This window comes from Phaseolus vulgaris, chromosome 7 (assembly GCF_000499845.2).
Source record: "Phaseolus vulgaris cultivar G19833 chromosome 7, P. vulgaris v2.0, whole genome shotgun sequence".
Classification (NCBI taxonomy): Eukaryota; Viridiplantae; Streptophyta; class Magnoliopsida; order Fabales; family Fabaceae; genus Phaseolus; species Phaseolus vulgaris.
In genome coordinates this window covers 3,743,188-3,770,296 of record NC_023753.2, presented here as the reverse complement: position 1 = coordinate 3,770,296, position 27,109 = coordinate 3,743,188, and the positions used below count along the sequence as shown (strand labels likewise).

General features: G+C 26.7%; 2 protein-coding genes, 2 long non-coding RNA genes and 1 other non-coding gene across 5 annotated transcripts; 4 read left to right on the top strand and 1 right to left on the bottom strand.

Annotated features, from left to right (window-relative positions):
* The first annotated feature begins 4,396 nt into the window (after positions 1–4,396).
* On the top strand, positions 4,397–6,456 carry LOC137827739 (cysteine-rich and transmembrane domain-containing protein WIH2-like). The gene is made up of 3 exons (XM_068634031.1): positions 4,397–4,642; positions 4,780–4,966; positions 5,650–6,456. Exons 1-3 carry the CDS (start codon positions 4,591–4,593, stop codon positions 5,693–5,695), a joined length of 285 nt encoding a protein of 94 aa, XP_068490132.1. The 5' UTR covers positions 4,397–4,590; the 3' UTR covers positions 5,696–6,456.
* A 10,316-nt stretch (positions 6,457–16,772) lies between these two features.
* LOC137828587 (uncharacterized) lies at positions 16,773–17,365 on the top strand. Its single transcript, XR_011083914.1, has 2 exons — positions 16,773–16,892; positions 16,970–17,365. It is a non-coding gene; the product is annotated as an uncharacterized lncRNA (long non-coding RNA).
* Positions 17,366–19,131: 1,766 nt separating this feature from the next.
* On the top strand, positions 19,132–19,677 carry LOC137829640 (uncharacterized). Its single transcript, XR_011084054.1, has 2 exons — positions 19,132–19,239; positions 19,317–19,677. It is a non-coding gene; the product is annotated as an uncharacterized lncRNA (long non-coding RNA).
* Positions 19,678–23,974: 4,297 nt separating this feature from the next.
* Positions 23,975–26,302, bottom strand: LOC137828143 (LIM domain-containing protein WLIM1-like). The gene is made up of 5 exons (XM_068634594.1): positions 25,959–26,302; positions 25,324–25,420; positions 25,125–25,171; positions 24,863–24,946; positions 23,975–24,324 (listed from the first exon to the last, which is right to left on the bottom strand). The coding sequence occupies exons 1-5, from the start codon at positions 26,094–26,096 to the stop codon at positions 24,127–24,129; spliced, it is 564 nt and encodes a 187-aa protein (XP_068490695.1). The 5' UTR covers positions 26,097–26,302; the 3' UTR covers positions 23,975–24,126.
* Positions 26,303–26,971: 669 nt separating this feature from the next.
* On the top strand, positions 26,972–27,043 carry TRNAP-UGG (transfer RNA proline (anticodon UGG)). Its single transcript has one exon. It is a non-coding gene; the product is annotated as a tRNA-Pro (tRNA).
* The last annotated feature ends 66 nt before the right edge of the window (positions 27,044–27,109 follow it).

Genomic DNA, 27,109 nt, shown 5'->3' with positions numbered 1-27,109 from the left:
TTATTCAGGTGGTGAGACTCGAAGGAGGTTCATATGAATGGGTAAGTTGTTTGAAAGATAATTAACTTGACCTGTTATATGAATTAACCCTGTCATACTATGAGAGAGATGATATTGAGATTAATTATGCGCATAGCTGTGTGGATTTCACAGTGATGTAGTATGACAGGTGCAGATATCTGAGTCTAAGTCAACGCATGAGTCTTCCGGAAGTAGAGTCAAGTGTTTATGTGTTATGAGTCCGTGAAGTCTGACATGTGAAAAGATGAATTGTGAAATTTAATAGACACTTGATGATTTGAGAAATTGTATGAGACTTGATGAATTATGTTGATTAATTTGACATTAAATTTTATAGAAATTTTTATTTAGCTAGCTTACCCTGTTATTTGTTTGTGTTTGTTTCTTTACCTGTGATAATCGTGTTTTACACGAGAGCAGATGAGATTGCAAGTAATAAAGCTCCTCAGTGAGCAACTGGAGTATGGGATAGATTTACCTTTAAATGCTTTGTTTGTTTTGTTTTTTTTAGTTTTGATGTATATATTAGCTCCCTGTGAAGAGGGATATCTTTTTTAGATACAAATATGATAACCTAATATATGTTTACATGTTAATTAAATATTGCATGCATAATATATTAACAAATATGAAAAAAATAGGGATGTTACATTGTGCGTCCACCTGACCGACGATATTTATAGAAAAAAATATGTTGCGTCAACCGACACGTAATTATACTTTAATCTTTTAATATTTTAAAGTTTATTTATTTTAAATTTATTTAATATGTAATATCATAATAAATATTTTAATTTTTAATTGTTTATGTATTTATTTTATTTTTTATTTTTTTAATATTATAATAAAAAAATTAATTTTAATTTTTTTGATATAAGTTAGTTGAATTAAATTTATTAAATTGATTAAGTGTTTGATTTTTAAATTATTTAAAAAATTATCTTAAAAAGTTTAGAAAAAATTGAAAATTGTAGAAAAATAATAATTGAGTAAAAGAAAATACGTATTTAAATTTTGTAAATGTTATATAAAATATTTTAATTTTTTAAAGATTATTTGTTTTAAATTTATTTAATTTATAATGGTTTTATAAATATTTTAATTTTGAAAATTTTGATATAAGTTAGTTAAATTAAATTTCTTAAATTGATTAAGTGTTTAATTTTAAAATTATTTAAAAAAATTATCTTAAAAAGTTCATAAAGAATTGAAAATGTAGAAAAATAATAATTGAGTAAAAAAATACGTATTTAAATTTTGTAAATATTATATAAAATAAATAATGTCGCACCCGACATTCACATACCTCTCTAAATCTTTCATTCTTCTTCATACGCATTTGAGAGAGTAGTCCCCCATGATTTGAGTGTGTGTGAGAGAGGATTGATGAGAATATTCATTATATTTCATGTTCTCCAATGTGAAAATATATATATTTTTTTTAATTTTGAACTCCATTTTGCACCTCCTCTAATTGAAAATATACATGAAATTATACATGTTAATTGAAAATATATATCTGCCCTACTCTAAAAACACAAAATTAACAAAAATAATAATTAAAACTCAACTAAAATCAATTATATGAATCTTAGTTAAAATAATATATTTATTCATTATTACAATCTAAAAATATAAATAAAATTACGTTCATCAATCAATTCAAATCACGATACACCTTTATCTTACTTTTAAATCAAATATTGGAAACGATTTTAACTTTGAATGCAATATTTATTGTTTTAATTATTTCATTTAATCAAATTAACTATATCCCTTCATCATTGACTTGTTGAATAGGATGTGAATAACTTATACGAAGTTAAAAGTCAAACTTAAAAAGTTTATAAAAATTCATATTTCCTAAACCATGAAGGACTTCTATTAAATAAGTATGTAAAGACTTTGTACTGATGAAATAAACAAAATTAACAAATTTAGAAGAAAAAAAATAGCTTCGGACTCCCATGTTTGAATGTAATAAACTTTTTTTAAAACTAGTTTAATTTTGGTAATAAATATATGTTAGTTGATTTCATCATTTTTTTTTGTGAAACAACAAATTATTTGATTAATTGAGGCTATTGTATTGAAAATTCCAAGTGAATGGGGTTTTAAATGTTTTGAATTGTTTGTTTTATGTTTTGGTCTATATAGACAGGGGTCTGAGATCACATAACAATAATTTCAGTGAACACAAGATATTTCAAAATTACTCTTTTGGATAATTTGTTTCTAGTTTTGGTTAATTGACCCATTTTTTGGTCTGATCATGGCAATGGTCACACATGCATAGGGCTACCACAATTTGGTACTCTCCTATGATTGTTTTCCCATCAGTTCAGGTTATTAAAATAACACTTTAAATGAGTCAAGTCAATTTTTCTAGAAGAATTCAATTTTTTTTATACTTTTCCTTTCAAGAATACACACTGATATTTAAATTTTCTTTGATGATGGCTTCCATTTTTATTTTAGTTAGAAAACTTATGAATTTTCAAAAAGTATATTTATTGTTTTTAGGATAACGCAGACGGAAGAAGACTAATAACAAAACAGAGAGAAGTAGGACAGGTATCAAAGAAGAAGGGGACCAGTTGATACCAGCCAAAGACATTTTAAATACAGTAATTTTTTATTATATTATTATCATTATGAGTAAAAACACTAATGTATCTATATATAAAAGGATTTTTTTATATACATTTTTTTAATTATACTTTTATTTAATATATTTTATTTTATTAGCATAATAAAGTATTTTTATCATAAAATTAACTTTTATATGTAAATTTATTTTTCCACACTTTTCTTAATTCCTTATTTTAAGACAACAAGAAATAAGAAATATATTTTTCTCACACCAAATTTCACATATCATATAAAATAACTTTCATTTTCAATTACTCTCTCCACTTCGTTTCAAATAACTTTATCCTTCGATAAAATCATTATTCTTTTGTATCTATCATCAATTCAATCCTAACTTTAACGTTAATTACCAATGAAAGAAGAGAAAAAAAAACTTTTAAAAAAGAAGAAAAATTCAAACTAGAGAAAAGAAAAAAGAGATTGATTAATCAATTCATATTTTTCTTTTACATATTATTTTTTATATTATTTTTTGCTTTTTAATTTCGACTAATTTAAAACTATTTTTGTATGTTAAATTTCTATCACCGTAAAAATTAAATAAAAAGAAAAAATGCAGATACATTGCGCCGGTGTTTTCGTTAGTTCCAAATAATGGTATTTCTTTTATTATTATTATTATAGATTTTTTTTTTAAAGTTAAAAATACACATGACATTTACATTTGGATGTTGTTTAAAATGGTTTCTTTTATTCGAATTATTTATTTTTTAGAGAAAAACATATAGACTAATAACACCCGCATAATAGTAATTTTAGTTACAAATCATTTGCATGTCACGTGCACCTTGGGATGCAATTCATTTTAAAATGTAAAAACTAATATCATATTTAAATATATAAATAATATTACAATTTAGATTTATATGTGTATATATAATGGGTTTCAAATAAATAATATAAGAGAGGTAACCATGGATGATAAAGATTTATACTTTGAATTATATACCATTATTATGATAAAAATAGTGATAATGGTTATCATGATTATAATAATAATAATGATTAGCACAATGATAATAGTAATTATTAGGATTAGATGAAGGCAAAAATGTTGACGACTAAAGTCATTAAATGGTGACAAGGAAATATATAAATTGTTTTGTTTTATTGCTATTTAACTTTAACTTTTTTTTAAATAATAAATACAGGTTGACTTGTTTGATGAACAAAATATTATGACTTGTTGGATGAACAAAATATTATATTACAGAATATAATTTGTTACGCTAACTTGATATGATTTATGGTGATGCCTTTTTTTTATTCCTATGAAAAGTGAGTTATGACTGAACAAATTGCTAGATATTCTCTTATATTCAAAAGGATAACATAAGTTTTTTTCTTCTCTTTTATTTTTTTATAATATTTATACATAAATTTAAATTACAATAGTAATTAAAATATTAAAAATATTATATAAACAATATATATAATTTTAAATTTATTGTATATGAATAATATTATTTTATCCTATTAAATTAATAATAAATGTTAAGTGAAAAAAAAAAAAGGTAGTAGTCCCTTACGCGCATTTGACACGGAATATACCGTTTCCAAAAATAAAATAAAAAATGGTAAAAGGCATATTGAATGCGAAGAAGTTACAGAAGGTAACAATTTATGGTTCCGACGAGGACGTGTGACCATGACACGTTGCTTCCCTGTTTCCTGCCAAACAAATAACTCATTATATTATTATATTATTTAATTTTTTTTATAAATGATAATCAAAATAATGAAATGAAAAAGAATGAAAGAAAGAAAGAAGAAAGACTGCATAGGAAATAGCTCTCCTCGGTTATAACCTCCGAGGTGGAAAACCCACCCACTATCCCAAATCCAATAAATACCCTCCCCTCTTTTTCTTCTCTCTCACCCCTCTCTTCTTTTATCTCTTCTCTCTTCTCTCATCCCATGAGTTATTACAACCAGCAGCAACCACCGGTCGGTGTTCCTCCACCGCAAGGTTCTTCTTCTCTCTTTTTTTTTTTTCTTTTATTTACTTTCTTAAAACTATATTTAAGTCTTTGCATGTTACTTTATCTTGTTCGATTGTTTCTTCTCGTTTTTTGTTCACGGATTTCCGATTTGTTATGACTATAGGTTACCCACCGCAAGGGGACGCTTATGGAAAGGATGCCTACCCTCCCCCAGGGTACCCTCCGCAAGGCTACCCTCAGCAGCCATATCCAGCGCAGGGTTACCCTCCGCCCTACGCGCCTCCTCAGTACGCTCAGCCTCCGCCTCAACAACAACATCAGTCTTCGGGTCCTGGTTGTTTAGAAGGATGGTGCGTTTTTTATCTCCCTAATTCTCTATAGATAATGAATTATAAAATTAAAATCGAGTGAGTGGAGATGATCGTGGTGACTCCGATTCCGAATTTTAGATCGGAATTGACGCGATTGACTAGGTGCGCCCATTTTAGATCGGAATTGACTCGATTGACTAGGTTGCGGATGCACCGCATCTATGGTGTGCCCTTGTTTGTTTCATTATCATTTATCAGGAGTTGTTTTGTCTGTGTCAATGGCACTTTCTCTCACTAGCACGTCATTCGAGGCGGATGTCACTTTTTTGGGTGGACCCGCCACTTGCACCTTTTCTTAAGTAATCTATATTTTTTTGTTTTAACAACAATTAGTACAACTAATAATTATATTTTATTAAATTAAACTTTTTTTTTTGGTTGGTTAATTATAGGACTACTCTGTTATGCATTGAGAAATCAAATTATTTTATAAGTAGGGGTTAATTAAGTTATGATGAACTGAGACTTATAAAATGGGAACATATTTGAAAAAAATAATCAGATTGAAGTAGGGATTAATAATTTATGATGAACTGAGACTTTTAAAATGTGAACATATTTGAAAGAGGAAGGTAGCATATGAATTATCAGCCTCTTTGTTTAAATCTCTTGTTTAAATCACGGATTTGGCTTAATTTGTTTGAATTTGTGAATTGTTGCAGCTTGGCTGCTCTCTGCTGCTGCTGCCTGTTGGATGCTTGTTTCTGAGAATACCTTGGGTTGCACAAATTGGATTTGAAAGTGTAATATGGCTTTGAACATGAGGAATATCGCTTTTAGCTTTTTATTTTTCCTTGTTGGTTTACCTTTGGTGGATATGAACTATTGCTTTCAAAATTATACTTCTGCCTCATTTACAGCATTTATGTACGACATTCATTTGTCTTTCTGTGTTACATTTGATGTTTTTGTTAATATTGACAATTCATAAAAAAATCTCTCTAGTTGTACTCGAATTAGCATAACAGTAGTTTTTCATTTGTTGCATGCTAATTGAATTTGTATTTTGATGAGTTAGTCTCAGTTTTGGATTTTGCGAACATAGATAAGACAACTATTCAGCTGAAACATGTAATATGAGTTCAATTGCGTAAGAAAACAAATTTGTAGCAGGAAATAGTTTGGCTCAACAACTTTCTATGTGAGGATGACTACGAGAATTGCACTTTAGTTTTGGCTTTTGCTTGCCAATAATGTGCTTTGTCATGCTGTTAGTGCTATAAACTTTGGCTAGTGGATTCCCCAAATACCTTGAACAGTCTATTCCACCTATATATCTTTACTCTTCTCCCTAAACCACACATATACACATCTGTTCTGCCACCTAATATCACTGTGTCACCTTGTTTCTATTGTAATCACATGTTCCCTCTCTCCCTCATTACAAAGGTTTTTTGAGTACTTTATTAGGAATCTGGGTTAAACAAAGAACTATAATAGTTCAAAATATAATATTTTTTTTTATTTTACTCTGTGACTCTACCTCATTGTGTGTGTCTTATCTCCTTGGATATATTCTTCACTATAATTGCTATTTACACATTTCTTATATTTTCAATTACCATGTTTCTTAACAAATTTTTATGTGTGCTATTCTTATCGATTTATTTTAAAGAACATATTTATACTTGATAAGTACAACAAATATTATTCAGACTGTAAACAGAAGGAGAGATAATGTTTAAACACTTAACTGATAAACGTTTTAACCTATTTCGATGGGGGCAGTACAAAACGGAGTGTTGAAAGACACAAAGTGAAGGGTAGCTTCTGTTGCTATGTATGTACTGTTTATGCAATTGGAAAGAAGATTGGAAAGAAGAATAACAGTGTGAAAAACGAGTAAAACTTAGAAAAATAATAACTCAGAAGAAAATATAGTAACATGATCTATTATGCACATAAAAAATAATAAAATATTTATGACATAACTGATTATAGTGGAAAATATAATTAATTGTTTTTTAAATGTTTCATTATTTTATGCTGGTATAATTAATAAAATTATGGATATAACTTATAACTTTTTTAATAACTATACTATTAATATTTTATTAATATATAATTTTTATGCTATAAGGAAATAAATAATATAATAAATAAAATAATTTGATACTTATTAATATATATTTTTATATTAAAAAACAATTAAAAAAAATAATGTTTAAATTAATTGATCTAAAATATTTATATTTTATAAAGTAATTTAATTGACATGTTATTATTTTAAAATAAATTTATTTATTTATTAATATTTGATAGTCATTTTTAATTTTTAATTTAAAATTTATTTTAAATATATAGAAACATTATATTTTATTATATTAATCACATGTATATAAATATCAAACTTAGGTGTTAGTTTCTTTCTCTCAATTCAACCAAACTCATTTTTGACTCTTTTATCTCTTCCTATTTTTTCCATCTTTCTTAATCTCATCTTTTTAGTTTTGAAATAGTTTTTGTTTAATAGTGTACATTGTATACAGAGATTGAGATGAAAAGTTATATATTTAATAAATTTATAGTTTCAAATCTATCTGTAATTTAATATTTTCATTCATAGATTAAAAAATATGATATACATATTTGTATACAATTTTACTAAAGGTGTATTATAATTTCAAGAATTATGGTAAATGAAAAGTGAGGTAATTGTAGTGCTCCAATACTGAACATATTAATTTATTTAAGGATGAAAATCAATAAAATAATAGTAATACAGTACATTGTAAAATCACCATACCCCCTATTTTGAGGCATTTGAAACATTTATAATTTAGTTATACATGTACTAGGAGCAAATAGTTTTTTTTTTTAATATACGAAGAAGTTTCTTCTATAGGTTAGTTATTTTTATTCTATTTTCACTTCAATAATTTAATACTTTTTTATTTGGTGTCTTAGTAAATTGCATATTATAATTTAAAAATCTCATCAAAGATAAAATACACAAGCCATTTTATATTGTTATGGATTTTTTATTTCATATTTTTGTAAATTTTATATTGTAATTTAAGAAGATCATTAAAGATACAACATTTGTGTATTAAAAAGGAAAATACTTTCTATATTGTTATAAATAATAATAGTTTTAATATTTTAAATTTTTAAATATAGTTAACACAATGGATGATTAAATATGTAAAATGAGCATTTAAATAGTGTATTTCCTTTAACTAATTTGAGATGTTTACTTTCAAAAAATATACATCAACACAAAATACTACATTGCTTTTTGTTGTTCTTACAATCTCATGTCGAATATTTCCTATCGATTGTTTGCAACTCACATAAAGTATGTTCGAGAGATGAGACACGTGCAAAGACACTTAATATTCAAGTTAGTTTGAGTATAAAAATGTTTTATATATTTAGGACTAGAAAAGTTATGGGTCTATCTTTATTTATAAAATCTATAGTGGGCTTTGTGCTTTATGATATGGTAATTGCTTTCTGCATCATATCAATGCACCCAATTTTAGTATGAAAAGACGAAAATGTCCTTAAATAAAATAGGATACATATAAAATTACATTTTGGACTTCCTTTTTGAGAATATGTTTCCAGATTTTTTTTTTCCAAAATGAATTTTTTGTATTGTGGATTTTCTTATCCAGAATGAGATTTTGATTTTTGTTTCTGGATTTTTATTTCTGGAACACAATAATCTCTTTCGAATATATTTTTTCTAGAATGTATTATTTTCAATTCTGGATTTCCATTTCCATAATGAAGGGTATTTTTTGGAAATTAAATTTGTATTGGGTGCAGGTTAAAAAATATTGGATGTAGGAAGAATTTGTATCGCGTAATTATGCTTTACTATTCATAACCTCTTTTTGGCCTTAATTTACTTCTAAACATTCCAATCTGAGGAACTTAATGGCCGAATGCCTTGACGACCTCTAGGTCAATCGATTTCCAGTAGGACATGTAAGAAATTATGTAAATTAATTTCTATAAAGTGACTCACATGACTTAGAGTTTGGGCTTTGGGCCCGAATATGATTTAATAATAATAATAGAATTAAAAGCCCATTGGTTAATGTGAGAAATATATATCTGATGGAGATTGGGAACTAAAGGCTATAGGGTTTTGTCTCTGCAAATAATAGTTGTCTAACTGTTAACCATCACGAAAGTGTGTGACAAGTACGGAATTGCTAAGAGATAGATTGGGACAAAGGAGATAAAATAACTGCTCAATTAGGATCACTCATGGATCAAGGTAAGTGTCTATTTCTTCTTGATTGTATGATTGTGTGAGAATCATGATATGATAAGATCTATTTGTGAACATAAAGAACCCTAATTTTAAAAATTATTCCCAATTTAAAAATCCTAATTTAAAATTAGGGTTTATAAATTAAGGTTTTCATTCCTCTATGATAGTTCCCTAATTGTCCTAAACCATCAAAATTAAAGAATCCTAATTTTAATTAATCCCAATTGAAGAACCCTAATTTTTTAAAATTAGGGTTTATGGATCAACGCCATTAACGACGTAAAACCTTTTGAACCCAAACGCAAGAACAGTGGTTGCTGCGGCGCGGTGGTTCGCGCAGAACGGTGGCTGCTGCTGCTGCGGTGCGATCGTTCGCGCAGAACGGTGGTTCGTGGCTGCGATGCGGAGGTTTTTGGACCTTCTAGACCCTTGACGACATGGTGATTCATTGTGAGAGGGGTGGTTAACGGCATCCCTGCAGCTTAAGCAATTTTGCTTCATGAAAAAGAAGCAAATTTGATTTACTGTGCCTTAGGTTATCAATTTTATTAATATTATATTAGAAATATAAAATAATGAAATACGTCAATTTTATTAATATTATATTATAATATAAAATAATAAAATGCATGAAAAGAATCCAATTAGTGAATCCATGTATGAATTATTCTCTGCCATCATGAAATGCATGAATTCTTTGCTGCACCCCATATTAAAGTTTAATCAATTGTTACTTTTCTGTAATTTAGGTTATGTTATAATGTAATTAAATTTGCATTTAAATTAAACTTTAATTAATTAATTAAAAGTGAGTAACGAAAAATTATTTTCTGTTTTATGTATCATTTTTTAATGTAATTTAATTTACGTTAAATTAAAGTTTTAATGAAATTTTATTATGTTCATTAAATTAAATTTTAATTAATTGATTGAAAGTGAGGAATGGAAAATTATTTTCCGCTTTATGTATTAATTTTTAAATTAAGATTTTGGAATTATTTGTATGATAGATTTGTAATCACCAAAGTGATCAAATCTTTATGTTTTATTTAATTCCAAATTATGGATGATGAAATTTTATTTCAATTAATGATATTATTTATGGAATTATTTGTATGATAGATTTGTAATCACCAAAGTGATCAAATCTTTATGTTTTATTTAATTCCAAATTATGGATGAAATTTTATTTCAATTAATGATATTATTTATGGAATTATTTGTATGATAGATTTGTAATCACCAAAGTGATCAAATCTTTAAGTTTTATTTAATTCCAAATTATTGATAAATTTTATTTCAATTACCTATAGAATGGATGCTAAATTATTTAAATATGGGTAAATGAAAATTCGTTATTATAAGACATTTTTGGATCACCCAAAGGTTGATTAGTTGTCCTTATAATTAATGGATATGATTGTTGGTAGTGAGTATGTGTTATTAGTTTTGCTTGTATATCCAAAGATAACAAGTGTTTCTAGTTAATGCATATATCTTACCAAATAAAGTTAATACTATTAACATCATTATGTTTTGTGTATTAATGAATCTCCCAAAGGAGAACATTAGTATACATAGAATGTTTTCTGAATCTGTATAGTATGTTTAGTTTATTACTCAAAGTATTAATGTTAAGCATGTGTGATCAAGTATCTGTTCATATATCTTTATGCGAATGACCATAACAAGTAATATTAAGTCTGCTCTTCCCAAAACTAATAGTGCAAAAGAATTTATGAAATTTGTGGAAGAGTGCTCCCAAGCTACTGATAAGTCTCTTGTTGGGACATTAATGAGTACATTAACCACCATGGAATTTGATGGTTCTCGTACTATGCACGAACATGTCATTGAAATGACTAATATTGTAGCAAGATTTAAGTCTATTGGAATGACAGTGGATGAGAACTATAACATGTTAGTTCAGGAAGAGACTAGATTGAAAAAAATCGAGGAAACCACTTTATGCTTTTTATGTACCTAGTATATCTAGGAATTTAGTTTCATTGTCTAAACTTGATGTTGTCGGATACTCTTTTAAATTTGGGAATTGATGTTTCAGTTTATATCAGCGTACCTATTTGATTGGATCTGGTACTCTTTATGATGGATTATATAGATTGAACCTTGATAATCTATATGCTGAAACTCTTATGACCTCGCATCATAATGTTGGCACTAAACGTAGTTTAGTGAATGAATGTTCTGCTTTCTTGTGGCACAAACGTTTGAGACATATTTCTAAAGAAAGGATGGAGAGATTGGTAAAGAATGAAATACTTCCAAGTTTGGATTTTACTGATCTGAATGTATGTGTGGATTGTATTAAAGGCAAACAAACAAAACACACAAAGAAGGGAGCCACAAGAAGTACTCAGCTTCTTGAAATTATACACACTGATATATGTGGACCTTTTGATGCAAGTTCTTTCAATAAAGAAAGGTATTTTATCACCTTTATTGATGATTTTTTACATTATGGTTATGTCTATTTACTGCATGAAAAATCGCAAGCGGTGAATGCCTTGGAAGTTTATATAAATGAAGTGGAAAGGCAATTAGACAGAAAGGTGAAAATTGTGAAGTCAGATAGAGGTGGTGAATATTATGGAAAGTATGATGAAAGTGGACAACACCCTGGTCCGTTTGCTAAGTTCCTTGAGAGACGTGGTATTTGTGCTCAATACACAATGCCAGGTACACCACAACAAAATGGTGTTTCAGAAAGGCGTAATCGAACCTTAATGGATATGGTTAGGAGCATGTTAAGTAAGTCAACTGTACCTGTTTCATTGTGGATGTATGCTTTAAAAACTGCCATGTATCTGTTGAATAGGGTTCCTAGTATGGCAATTCAAAAGACACCTTTTGAATTATGGACAGGAAGGAAACCCAGGTTGAGACACCTGCATGTTTGGGGATGTCAGGCAGAAGTCAGAATATACAATCCACAAGAAAAGAAATTGGATGCAAGAACAATCAGTGGATATTTCATTGGTTATCCAGCAAAGTCGAAAGAGTATATGTTTTACTGTCCTACCCAGAGCACAAGAATTGTTGAATCTGGAATGCTCGGTTCATTGAAAATGGTGAAACCAGTGGGAGTGATACTTCACAAAATGTGGAGATTAAGGAAGTTAGAGTACAAGTTCCTTTAACTAGTACCTTTACTTCAAGTATTGTTGTTCCTAATGTAGATGAGTCACTCAACAATGAAGAAGAACAACAAATTAATGATCATGAAGTTAACAATGAACCTGTAGTAGAACAACCACAAGAAATAGTATTAAGAAGATCTCAAAGAGAAAGAAAGTCTGTTATTTCGAATGATTATGTGGTTTATCTACAAGGGTTAGAAAATGACTTAGGTATTGATAATGATCCGGTTTCATTTTCAGACGCCATCAATGATGATAATTCTGATAAGTGGTTAGATGCCATGAAAGATGAGCTTAAATCAATGGCACAGAATGATGTATGGGACCTTATGGAATTGCCAGAAGGATGCAAGAGAGTCGGGTGTAAATGGGTCTTTAAGACTAAACGTGACTCTCATGGCAATATCGAACGTTACAAGGCCCGACTTGTTGCCAAAGGTTTTACTCAAAAGGATGACATTGATTATAAGGAAACATTTTCACCTGTTTCTAAGAAAGATTCCTTTAGAATTATCATGGCATTAGTAGCTCATTATGATCTTGAGTTGCATCAGATGGATGTCAAAACTGCTTTTCTGAATGGGGATTTAGAAGAGGATGTTTATATGGACCAACCAGTGGGGTTCATTGAAGAAGGAAGGGAACACATGGTGTGTAAACTTAAGAAATCAATATACAGGCTTCTAGGCAATGGTATCTTAAGTTCAATGATACTATTGTGTCCTTTGGGTTTAAGGAAAACATCGTTGATCGGTGTATATACCTGAAGGTCAGTGGGAGCAAGTTTATATTCCTGATTCTGTATGTTGATGATATCTTGATTGCAACTAATGATCTTGGTCTATTAAGTGAGACTAAGAAGTTTTTCTCTAATAACTTTGAGATGAAAGATATGGGTGAGGCATACTATGTGATAGGAATTGAAATATTCCGTGACAGATCACAAGGACTGTTAAGTTTGTCTCAGAAAGCATATATTAATAAAGTTTTAGAGAGATTCAGAATGGATAAATGTTCGACATCTTCTGTTCCAATACAGAAAGGAGACAAATTTAGTCTCATGCAATGTCCAAAGAATGACTTGGAACGGAAACAGATGGAGAATATACCTTATGCATCTATTGTTGGGAGTTTAATGTATGCTCAAACTTGTACACGACCAGATATTAGTTTTGCAGTTGGTATTCTTGGTAGATACCAGAGTAATCCAGGATTGGATCATTACACGACCAGATATTAGTTTTGCAGTTGGTATGCTTGGTAGATACCAGAGTAATCCAGCATTGGATCATTGGAAAGCTGCAAAGAAAGTTTTAAGATACTTGCAAGGAACGAAGGATCACATGCTTACTTATAAAAGATCTAATCATCTTGACGTGATTGGATATACAGATTCAGATTTTGCTGGCTGTGTGGATACACGAAAGTCTACTTTTGGTTATGTGTATCTTTTAGCCAGAGGAGCGATTTCATGGAAAAGTGCGAAGCAGTCAGTCATTGTTGCGTCCACTATGGAAGCTGAATTTGTGGCATGCTTTGAAGCCACAGTTCAGGCTAATTGGTTGCGGAATTTTATTTCAGGACTTGGAATTGGTGACAGTATTGCCAAGCCGCTGAAAATTTATTGTGATAACTCTGCAAAAGTCTTCTTTTCTAAAAACGACAAGTATTCCGAAGGTGCTAAACATATGGAATTGAAATACTTTGTCGTTAAAGAAGAAGTTCAGAAACATAAAGTGTCAATAGAACATATTAGCACTGATCTTATGATTGCTGACCCTTTAACAAAAGGGTTACCACCCAAAACATTTACTGGTCATGTTGTAAATATGGGCATTATGTTACTAGTGAATTATGAATGTTGTTATTAATGCTTATTTGACACTTTGAGCTCATTGATAAATAAAGTTTCTGAAATTTATGTTGTTTTCTACTTTATGTATATGCATGCAAATTATGTTATTATGGTGAGGAAAACAAATTATGTTGTTATTGATGACAATGACATTATGTTTGAACCTATTATGAATTTCTCACTATAAAGTCATATTAAGGAGAAAGAATGATATAGTAATACATGGAAGGAAATGTGTTGATTGAAATGACATGTAACCGCCATAACTCTTATTATTTTTATATCCTTGATCTTGATTAATGATAGAACCAATTTACGTAAGGCCTTTTAAATGCGCATTTATGTCATTATTAAATCATGAAAGTATTATAACTCATATAAGTCAAGTGGGAGAATGTAAGAAATTATGTAAATTAATTTCTATAAAGTGACTCATATGACTTAGAGTTTGGGCTTTGGGCCCGAATATGATTTAATAATAATAATAGAATTAAAGGCCCATTGGTTAATGTGAGAAATATATATCTGATGATATACCACTACAAGAAAAACGCGAATACAACATAAAATAAAATTAGCAGTGAATGGGATTCAAAGCCAGGTTCCTTCAGCAATCCTTCAGCAACCAAGTAAAATTTAACCACTACACCAAGCAAATTCTTTAGTTTTATTATGATTTTTATTATACTTATTATTATTAATAATACTGACAATATTAATAATACTGACAATATTAATAATATTAATAATACTGACAATATTAATAATATTAATAATACTGACAATATTAATAATATTAATAATATTAATAATACTAACAATATTAATAATACTAACAATAATAATAATACTAACAATATTAATGATACTAACAATATTAACATATGAATCACATTTAATTTATCTATAATCTACTTGAGTCTAAACATAATTTATTATATTATCTATTAGTGTGAATCAAATTTAATATATGTCATACTCATAGTCATCATATTACCTATTACATTAAAATCAACTATCATATTAATTATTATTTTACGATCATATTGACTTAATTAAGTTCATTATAGGTAGTTGGTTTTACTTGTGTGTTATAGTAAAGAATATTGTCAACAAACAATATTATCTTTTAACATAAAATGATGACTTTTACATTAACTATTAATTAAATCTCTAATACAGATTACTAGTTAGCATATCATTATAGTTTAAACTATATTAATTATTCCATAAATCTATGTAAAAGGTTGTTACTAAATAACCCTTTCTACTAATATATAATATAAATCATAATGACAAAGTGATTAAATAATTTATAATTTAAAATATTTTAAAAATTATACATTATATCAATTTTAATCTATGTAAGTAAATATTTGAAAATAAGATTTTTTTTATCGACAAAGAATAAAAAAAATTAAACAAAACATTTTAAGGATATTTCAATCCTTATACAAGAATCTCAAATCAGAAAAGAAGTGTAAGATACAAGCACCTATATAGCCATCTAACAAAAACTTCACAACTACCTATAATAACCTATATTTGAAAATAAGATATCAAATAATTTTATATTAATATATATATATATATATATATATATATAATATGAAAGTAAATTTAAATTTAACCATGAGTTTTAAAAAATTAATGATTAAATAAAGAAATATATTAATCAATATATATGTATTTATAGTATTAAAGTTATATTAATATTATATAATTTCTTCCTTTTTCTCTCTATCTATCTATATCCGGATAAAAGTAATATTACTCAAGTCAAATAAAACTACTATACACACACAATAAATATCTAAATGTATATTTATATCAAAATTAATATTTATAATATGAATATAATATTGATAATATGAATATAATATTAATAATATGAATATTAATACTAATAATATTAATACTAATAATATTAATAAATATTAATTATAATTTGAATATTAATACTAATAATATTAATAATAATGTTAATAATAATGTTAATAATAATATTAATTATAACATTAATAAATATTAATAATATGAATAATATTAATAATATAAATATAATTTATTTTATTATTATTATTATTAATTATATTCATATTATTAATATTTATTTATATGTATAAGTATAATAAAAATGATAATATGACCAAAGAACTTGTCTGGTCTAGTGGTCAATGCTTCCCCTGGTCACTGGAAAGACTTGGGTTCGGGAGGAGGATACCAATTTAGAAACTATTTAACAATAATATAAACTAATTTAGAAACACCAAAAATATAAAATGATTTCTAATTTAGTCACTATAGCAACTAATTATTTTTTTTTCTTCTAAAATTGGTTTATATTTCATGCTTTTCTTGTAATGTAACTTTTATTATTTAAAAGATAAACTGTTTTTATTAAAATATTATATAATAAAGTTATCAAATGATGTATTTTTTTATAAGAGTACAAATATAAGGAAAAATTAAAATATATACCATGTACAATCATATTTCTTATTTGAGACTATAAATACTTAGAAGGTGTAGTCTGAATTGATAAGAAGCTATTGTTTAAGTTTAGTTTAAACTGAAGAAGCTCACCAAAACAGGGCACATAGATGGCTACAGTGAAGATTGCTTTGGCAGTGCTTCTTCTTGCTCTATTAACCAGCAATGGTATTTTTTCTTCAACGTCTTAATGTTTGGGTATCAGACAAAACTTTAGGAATGTAATTTTTACATGAATTTTGCAGGGTTTGGTCTTCCGAGGATGCTGATGACAGCTCCTGAATGCCATAAAGTTGATGACTGCAATAAAATTTTACGTGATTGCAAAGGAGAACGAGTGTGTGATAAAGGTGTCTGCATGTGTTTAAAGAACAAAGAAGCAAAGAAAGAATGTCGAGAACACGCTGATTGCGAGGTTATTCTTTGTCCTCCACCTTCTCAAATTCCACACTGTGATACTTCCGATGATGCTCTTTGTTCTCCTCCATCTCTTACTCCATATTGTGATTTTACCAATTCCTTATGCACTTGCTAATGTAGAAACGAATGATCACATGTTTCAGATCTCAATAATGAAAACTTATTGGTATGTACTATACTAATAAGGGTTTAATAATTAATAAGTTGTTTCAATTCCCTGAGATACTTTAAATTTATTATATTTTAATTCCCTGAGATACTTTAAATTTATTATATTTTAATTCCCTGAGATACTTTATTTTTCTTTTTAAAAATATAAAAATAATAATAAAGTATATAGACCAACTTTCTTTTATCCAAATTTATTAAATAAAAAATTATTATTATTATTTTATATATTTCTTTGAGTTAAAAAAACTTATATTTATAAAATAAAATAAGAATTACATCAAGAACTTTAAATAATAAGATATTGATAACTATATTATAAGAAAATAAAATAATAAAAATATCAAAAAAATAATTAGGTTCAGCGCACAAGGTAAAAATAAGTAACTAAATAAATAAATAGGACTAGAAAAAAAAATCGAAGTAAAAATAAATAAATGACTAGTGTGTAACTAGAGGTAAAAATAAATAATAAATAAATGAGGATTGATGCATAAATAGAACTACAAATAAATAAATAAATAGGAACTGTTAGAGGCAAAAATAAATAAATAACATCAATGCATAACTAGAAATTAAAAAAATAATATAAAGATAGATAAATAGGATGTAACTGTAAGAAAAAAAATTAGAACCCGTGTAACTGAAGGTAAAAATAAGCAAAAATAAATAAATTATACAAATAAATTTATATATATATATATATATATATAAAGAATAAAGAAAGTACAGTAATATATAATTCAAAATAGATAAAAGGTTAGTAAAATAAGTCATATTAAAGAGAATATTAATCCTAACATAACCTCATTGATATATGTCAATAGTTTATATTTTTAGTAATTGTGAGTAAAATTGATTGAAGTTTGTGAGAGATGTGATGATTGTGAGAGTATTTTTATTTTATTTTTAAACATGTAAAATGTAATATTAAAAATAAATAATTTAAATATTTATAAATTTAATATTATAATTATAAAATATTTTTATATTAAATATAAATAGTATTAATATATGTATGACAATAGTAATTATTATATTTTTTATTATAAATAATTATATATTTTTGTATTAAAATTTATTTTATTGAGAGAGAGAGAGTAGATTTAATTTAATTTTACCTTTTTTAAAAATGTCATGTTTCATTTAATGAAAAAATTATTATTATCTTCTATTAATTTCATTATTTATATTTTTATCACAATAAAATATGTATAATTTTATTGCCTTTATAGTTTTATTATTTTTCTGAGTAATTAACTAAAAAAATTAATTTTATATATATATATATATATATATATAATTTTAGAAAAGTAATTTCATCCACCCCCACCCCACATATATATATATCTATAGCTTAGATTTAATTTAATTTGACCTTTTTAAAAAAGTCATGTTTCATTTAATGAAATTTTTTTATTATTATCTTCAGTGCTAATTTCATTGTTTTATATTTTTATTACATTAAAATATGTATAATTTTATTGCCTTTATAGTTTTATTATTTTTATGAGTAATTAACTAAAAAATTTAATTATATATAATTTTAGAAAAACAGTATTAAATTTTTTTAGCCATTATTTAATTATTTCAAAATAAAAAAAATGATTCAATTATTTATTTTATTTAATAAATTTTTTTTCATTATTTAAAAGATAAATTGTTCAATTAAAATATCATATTAAGAATCAAATGATGTATTTTTTATATAAGAATACAAATATAAGGAAAAATTAAAATATATATCATGTACAATCATATTTCTTATTTGAGACTATAAATAGTTAGAAGGTGTGTCTGAACTGATAAGAAAAGCTATTGTTTAAGTTTAATTTGAACTGAAGAAGCTCACCAAAACAAGGCACATAAATGGCTTCAGTGAAGATAGCTTTGGCAGTGCTTCTTCTTGCTCTATTAACTACCAATGGTATTTCTTCTTCATCGTCTTAATGTTTGGGTCTCAGACAACACATTAGGAATGTAATTTTGACATAATTTTTGCAGGGTTTGGTTTTCCGAGGATGCTGATGACAGCTCCTGAATGCCATAAAGTTGATGAGTGCAATTTGATTTTACGTAATTGCAAAGGAGAACGAGTGTGTGATAATGGTGTCTGCATGTGTTTCCAGAACAAAGAAGCAAAGAAAGAATGTGGAGGACACGCTGATTGTGAGAATCATTGTCATCCACCATGTCTTATTCCATACTGTGATCTTACCGATTCTTTATGCAGATGCGAATGTACAAAAGAATGATCACATGTTTCAGATCTCATTACTCAAAACTTATTGCTATGTACTATACTAATAAATTAATGGGTTTAATAATTAATAAGTTGTTTCAATAAACTGAGACACTTTAAATTTATTATATTTAATTAGCAGTATCTCTTCGTTTACATGAAAATAAAAAAATATTAGTTTGGGTATAAGTTAACGTGAAAAAAGTTTTTTTTTTTTTTTTTTTATTAAGTTTAACTCATAAAAAAGTTTGTAGATAAAAAAAATCATTAAATAACAACTAGTTTTAAAAAATAAAAACATTTAATTATTATATTGATAAATTAGATATTGTTTTATAAATTAAAAATTATTAATATTTAAATAAAATTTTATTATTAATAAAAATTAATAAAGTAATTTATAGATAATATCTAACATTAAAACTAATTTGTAATGTTATGATTTTGCAACTATAAATTCTTCTTAGATCATATAGTTTTTTATATTCAGGATGTGTTTCACCTCCATGTTATTCGTAATAAATAAATTTTTGTTAATAAACATATATATATATATTATTAAATTATAACAACAAATGAATAAATTTATATTATTTAAATAGAAAATATAATTTATCTAATCTTCTCATTTATGTATAGAAAACGTTATCAATAGTTTATTAAGTTTTAAAAAAAAACTAATGTAATTTATTAGGTAATTAAGTGTAAAATCTCCTTTATGTAATGAATATACAAGAATAGAATGATAGAAGTTCGGCATGCAGAGGAGAAAAAAAAATTACATAATTTTTTTTATGATAAATATGTTTTCATTCTTCTCTTTCATTCTTTATATATTTTATTATAAAATTAGAAGTTAATTTAAAAAAATAAAATTATTATATTAATTAAATTAAATATTATTTAGAAAGTAAAAAATCATTAATATCTAAATTAATTTTTATTAATGATAAATAATTTTTAAATTGATATTTAATTAAAATATAATATATAATTAATTCAATCAATATAATATTTTCTTTAAAACTAATATCGATTTAATGATTTTTTTAAATATATATATATAGATTGACTTTATGTAAATGAGAGTGAATGATTTAATAATTTTAGAGCTCGTTTAATTTTTTATTATCTTACACATTAAAAGATAATATCTTTAATTTATTTTCCTATTATATACTTGATTTTTACAGAAACTGTTAATTATTTTACTATTTTTACTATTTTTTAATTTTATTTAATTAAAATTAGAAAATATTTTAATTACAAACAATTAAATTTTCATTATATATGATTATATATGAAAGTTACACATAACAAAAAATAAAGTTGAGTTATACTCATTAAATAAACTACATTAAATAAAATATTCAAATTTAGAAACATATACAACTTTTTAAAAATAAAAATAGAAATTTTAATTTTTAGCAAAAATTGAATCATTTTAAAGAAAATATAAAATTATAGTTACATATTATTTGAGAAAGTAAAAAATCTATTTGTGTAATCACTACAAAAAAATATGTTTATTAGCATGGGTCAAAAATGGACATTAGCTATAATAAATGAACGCAAAAGTATAGTTATCATTAAAATTTGGAAGCTAATATGCTCGACATAAAAATAGGTGTGTGGGACACAAGTGGTGTATTTTTTGCGTAGGTCTAACCCTACATGCTCCCACATAATTTTTAAACAAGCGTGGGCTTAGCCTACATGTTGCCCACACAAAATTATATTTTATATTGTTTATTCAAAGAAGCATGAGCTTAGTCAACGGATTGACCACACAATTTTTAAACAAGCGTGAGCTTAACCTTCATAATTTTATTACATATTTAAATTTAATTTAAATATATATATATATATATATTATGTTTGTGTGGGCTTAACCTACAAATATATAAATTTTAAATTTTTATTATTATTTATTATTTATAGTTTCAGTTGTGACCGTTTGACCCACACAATTTTTTTTTTCTTTTTTTTAGTTTATTTCCATATAACCCACGCTTTATTTTATTTTTTTTAATAATGAAGGCTTAGTGAACACTATTTTTAGGGTTCCTAGCATCACTTTCACTTTCTTTTGCAGCTAATTTTACTTTTTGGTGTAGTGAATAAAATTTATGTACCTATATTTTTTACGACAACTTATATTGAATAATTAGTTTATTAATTTCTTTGTCACATTTTTAAATCAATAAGGTAGTAACTTTCGAGTTAGAAGTTTATGAGATAACAATCAAACAGATTTACATACACGTAAAGGTATTTAATATATAGTTTTTTTTTAAATTTTAATATTATTATGTTATAATTTTATTTATTATATATAATGATTATAAAACACTTTCAACGTACTAAGCAATAATAACCTAATTAATTAAGTAATTAATTAATAATAATAATAATGTTGTCAATAAAAGTAAAAGTTGGTAACACATGAAAAATAACATGTAATAAAAGCTAAATAATTAACTACATTAATTCTAACTTATACAATAATACTTATATACTTATAGTAGTTAAATTATAAGATATAAATATTTAGGGAGTAATATTTTGTCTTGGACAGATTGTTGGTTAGTGAATGATACTCTTTAAGACATATATCTTATACTATTTTCAAATTTTGTATTTAAAAGCTCTCCCATCAACACGTTATTTTGCTTGGTGTGTTCGAACTGGGAAAATTGTAACTTATGATAATTTAATACATATAGGAATTAAGACTGATGGGGGAATGTGTGTCATGTGTGGGACTGAGCTAGAAACACTAAATCATCTTTAAGTCTGGTGTATGTCTGTTGTGTGGGTTGGTAAAAACTTTGTACATTGTGATAATGCTACTCAACATTTTGAACAAATGACTTTATGGACATGAATTATGTGGATTGTCATTATTTGAGAAATTTGGAATCATAAAAATAAGATTATTTTTAACAATGGAGTGGTAGATCCTATTGAAATTTTTGCTATGGTTTAAGTAAAGGCGTGGGCATGAATAATTTATAAATGATTTTTCTTATTTTTCGTCCTGATTTGGATGAGAGACCATTTTGCTGATGATTACAACCTCAAATGCTGGATAGGAGTTAGAAACCAACATACCTCTTTGAAAGTGTCATGCCTTATATCATTGACATGAATTATGTGATTGTCTTATTTTTTGTAATCATAGTATATTGTATATGTGGAAATTTTGTTTGAGAGCTAGGAGTTTAAACATGATATGTTTGGCCATTTGTTCTTTTAGCATTCTCATGTTTTGAAAGTTGTTTACATGGGTTTGAAGTATTCTTAATACTTCCATTTATATTATTCTTGTTCTCTGATTAAAAAAATTTATATAATATATATATATATATATATATATAATAATGTATTTAGATTGAGTAACGTGTGAATTTGAACCACCAAATCCAAAACAAATGACGATTCTTAAAGATCCAGCTATTGTACATAAATTTAAATGAAAATGACGTTCACAACTTTCAAATATTAGGTAGGTATATAAAAAAGTCAACATGAAAATTGTCAAATTTTGGTGTGATATTACAATAATTAACAGTTTTTTTAATCATAAATAAGTTGTGTTACAATTTTGTTTTGAAGGAGTTATTTTAGAGAAAAATGACTTTAAATATAGCGTGGATGCATCCTAAAGTTATGTAATGATTGTTCGACTTTGGTTAAAAAAAATACCACTTAATCTTTTATGAAAAAAACTTTATAATATCAATTAATTTTAAATAAAGTCGTACGTGTTGTGTTCTAATAATCTTTATAAAATTTTTGTACTGAATTAAAGTTATATTTGAAAATGATTTTTTTTAAGAATGAAGTCGAGCTATTAAGCCGATAATTGGTGCAATTAGTTACATAGCTAATATTTAGGAACAAAATAATTATCGAAGCTCATTATCACACTCATAACTAGGTTTATTTATATTTTTAATCCTTAAAATTTGAAATAATTATGGTTTTAATCTTCTGAAATTTATTTTTTTAATTTATTAAAACAAAGAAACAATTTTTCTAAATTCTAAATTTGAATGAATAAAAACAATATTAGACCCTAAAATTTGAAACCCCAAACTTTAAATCATGAAAAACTCATTTTCGTTTATCAAATTGTGTAAATGATTGATGTTAACTTCAAAGGAGTAAAACAAAAATTTAGGACCAAAACCACGATTATTCTAAATTCTAGAGCAAAATAAACATAACTAAAGTCTATGTTTAAAAACATCAGAAACATATATAGTTATATTGATTCCATTCATATTACTGTTAAATAGAATTGTAACAATAAAGACTGAATGAGTGATTAAACAGTTTTCAATATTTTAATGATACAAAATAGGAAGATGAGTTGTGTATGGAGTATTTCTTTGTGAACTTAAAAAACTGGATGTTGTAGTAAAATTTATTAAAAAATATTCTGAATAATCAAGATGCAGACACACATGCGTGCATATGTAGCAAACTTCCTGTTTCATCAGTACATATGTTCTTTACAAGCATCAATGGTGCAAAATAACTGCTAGCATTCTAGGTCACTTCACATCAAGCAACGACTTCCGTGGTAGGAACTTGGTCATTCTCCAGCTGACTGTAGTTACCCTTCTCTTTGAAAAGTTGAATGTGATGGTGTTTGCAGTACAGTTTTCCCTCGTGTGTGATAAAGTTTGATGAGCTTATAGTACAGCCTCCATAGGTACATTTGAAGCAGCTCTTATGGTAGGGTGTTCCATTAATCGTTACCTTCAACATATATAAACAATATTAACAAATCATACATTGTATATTGGTATCAATAAAGCAGAGACTCCACACTAACCAGATGAAATTAATCTAAGTAATGCACCTAATTCTGTTAATTTAGTCTTGGTGAATGTCGGTGGTTAGGAAGATTTGGTGAGTTAGGAACAAGGACATATTTAAAGGTGGAGTGATGGACCATTCAGAGACTCTCTCTTTGGCCAAATTGAAGGTTTGGTCTTGGATTTCCTCTAAAATCTCATCTGTTTGTTTTCCTTATTCAAATTGTTGTCTTGAACCTATGGTTTGCCTATACTCGATTTAGGTTGTTGGTTTCTGGCTATGAAATTTCTTGTTTTAGAGATATTGGTTTCTGGTTAAGAAATTTCTTGTTTTAGAGATAATATTTTGTCAGTTGTTTTTGATAAGTTGTATAAGAATCGAATCACCTCTAAAGTTACCTATATTTATTTATTATTGATAAAAAAAATATTGGTATGAATAATTAAATAAAACCAGTGATAGATATAGTAATGGCTACCCGCTCAGTGGGATACACTGTCTTTTTGCAGCACACACATTTGTCTCTGGTGCCCAAGAACACGTTTGCGAGGCCCTTAGAGTTCTGCTAAATAAAATATTAAATCAGTGAAAATGGCAATTGCAAACTTTGCATGACAAAGGAAGCATACTTGCTCAAACTTTACGCAGGTTCAGATACTGTATATAATGAATAAAAAAAAAACTAGAATTCTGAATCGTGTTTACTTAATGAATGGCAATAAAAGCTACAGAAAGATCACCTCATTTTCAGTGATCGGTTTCTCTGGTTTCTGAACTTTGGGTGTTCCTGTGATACGAGAACAAGAGGCAACAAAAAAGGAAAAAAAATTAGCCCTTTTTGTTTATTAAAAACAGTTTTCTATTTTCATAACAAAAGATGCCCTAGCCCTAAATAATTTGATGTGGGATATGAGTTTCTAGATTTGAAGTCAGTTTTACCTTCGAAGCTTTTGTCCAAGCTGCCAGTTCGCTTGTAGAGTTGATCATAATGAGGTCTGCAGTATAGCACCCCCTCAAAAGAACAGTAGTTGCTCAGCTGCAAACAAAGTTGCACCACACTTGTAAAAAATGTATGATTTCATCAAATTTCTCAGACTAGATTCATCAATATGTATGATGAATAAAAATTTCTCAGTCATTTGAAAGCTTCATCAAACAAATTCATCAAACAAACTTAGACAAAATCAATACAATAAAATTTAGAAAAAGCGTATATATATATACATAAATAACTATATGTAATGCTTGCAAAATCAACTATTATTATATGAATTTTAACCCTAACTCAACTCCATAAAACTGGCTCATGAGATAAGGTTTACACCCACTTATATATAATAAATTGTTCTCATCTCATAAGCTCTGAGAGCATATTATGAAGTGGACTTTAAGTCTAACTCAATCCTATAAAACCAGTTCATCTGAGAATTGCACCCATTTATATACAATGAATTGTCCTCATCTCTAATCGATCTGAGATCTCCAACATTAACATTAAAACATAATGAAATGGCGAAATGTGTACTGGTTATACATATAAAATATGTATATAGGGATGTAATATGTTTATAAACCTTAAGGGTGTTGCGGCAATGGTGGCATCTGAAGCAGGCCTTGTGATAGACACGGCCATCAGCAGTTAGCTTATCAACAAGATACACCGTTTTGTCACAAGCCATGCACTTTTGCGTGGTTCCCCCAAAACTGGCCATTGCTTATTCTGTTATGAACAAAGTCTGATAAGAAAGGAAAAAGAGAGAAAGGGAGGAGATGCTGCACTTTCTGCAAGGATTTCCTCTGCTTCTCTCTCTGTGTTTCCTATGAGAAATGGGGATGAAAGCAAGAGATTAAAAGAGAGAAATTGTGGACGCCAGTGAATTGCGGATCACCTTAAATTATGGATCAAATGAACAAAGATACAATCAAAAGTAGTTGCATTAATTATGCCATACATTAAGAGTTTTTTTTTGGAAAAAAAATAACTGTTATGAAGTGAGTTTATTGTAAAGTAATGGTGTATGAATGAAGCTTTGAATATTAAATTAGCTTGTTCTTGAATAAGTCTGTTACAGTATATGTATAGAAATACTCTAAATTTAGTTGAAGATGAATTGTATGCATAAGTTTATTCTTTTTTAAATGAGAAGCAGAAAATAGGATTAGCAGCAGAGTAATCCAATGGTCAAGAAATATAACATCCCCTGTTTTATTTATATTGATATTTAAAAAATTATTATAGAAACTAGTTTAATGTATAATTTAAAATAAACATTAAAGTATAATGAAACAATTCGAATACGTAACATATATTTTAAAATTATTTAAATAATAATAAATGATGTTACAAACCGTGGGTGCATGCAGAGTGTTTTTTGTAGAAGTGTTTGATTTACTTATAGCATTTTACTCACAACAGAGATCAGCTGTATGATATTGGTAGCGAAGGTTCTGATTTGAATGTTGTTTTTCTTCATCTCCTGGTAAGAAAATCCACCTAATAAGATTTATATTTTCAGATAAAGATTTGATGATGGTTTAATATATAATTAATTCTACTAATAGCAATAAAACCACTTGGATTAACAGAGGGCATTTGGTCTAGTGGTATGATTCTCGCTTTGGGTGCGAGAGGTCCCGAGTTCGATTCTCGGAATGCCCCTTTTTTGTAAATGCTATTTTTTATTTTGATCTTAAAACAGAAATACATGTTTCTGGAGTTTGAAGA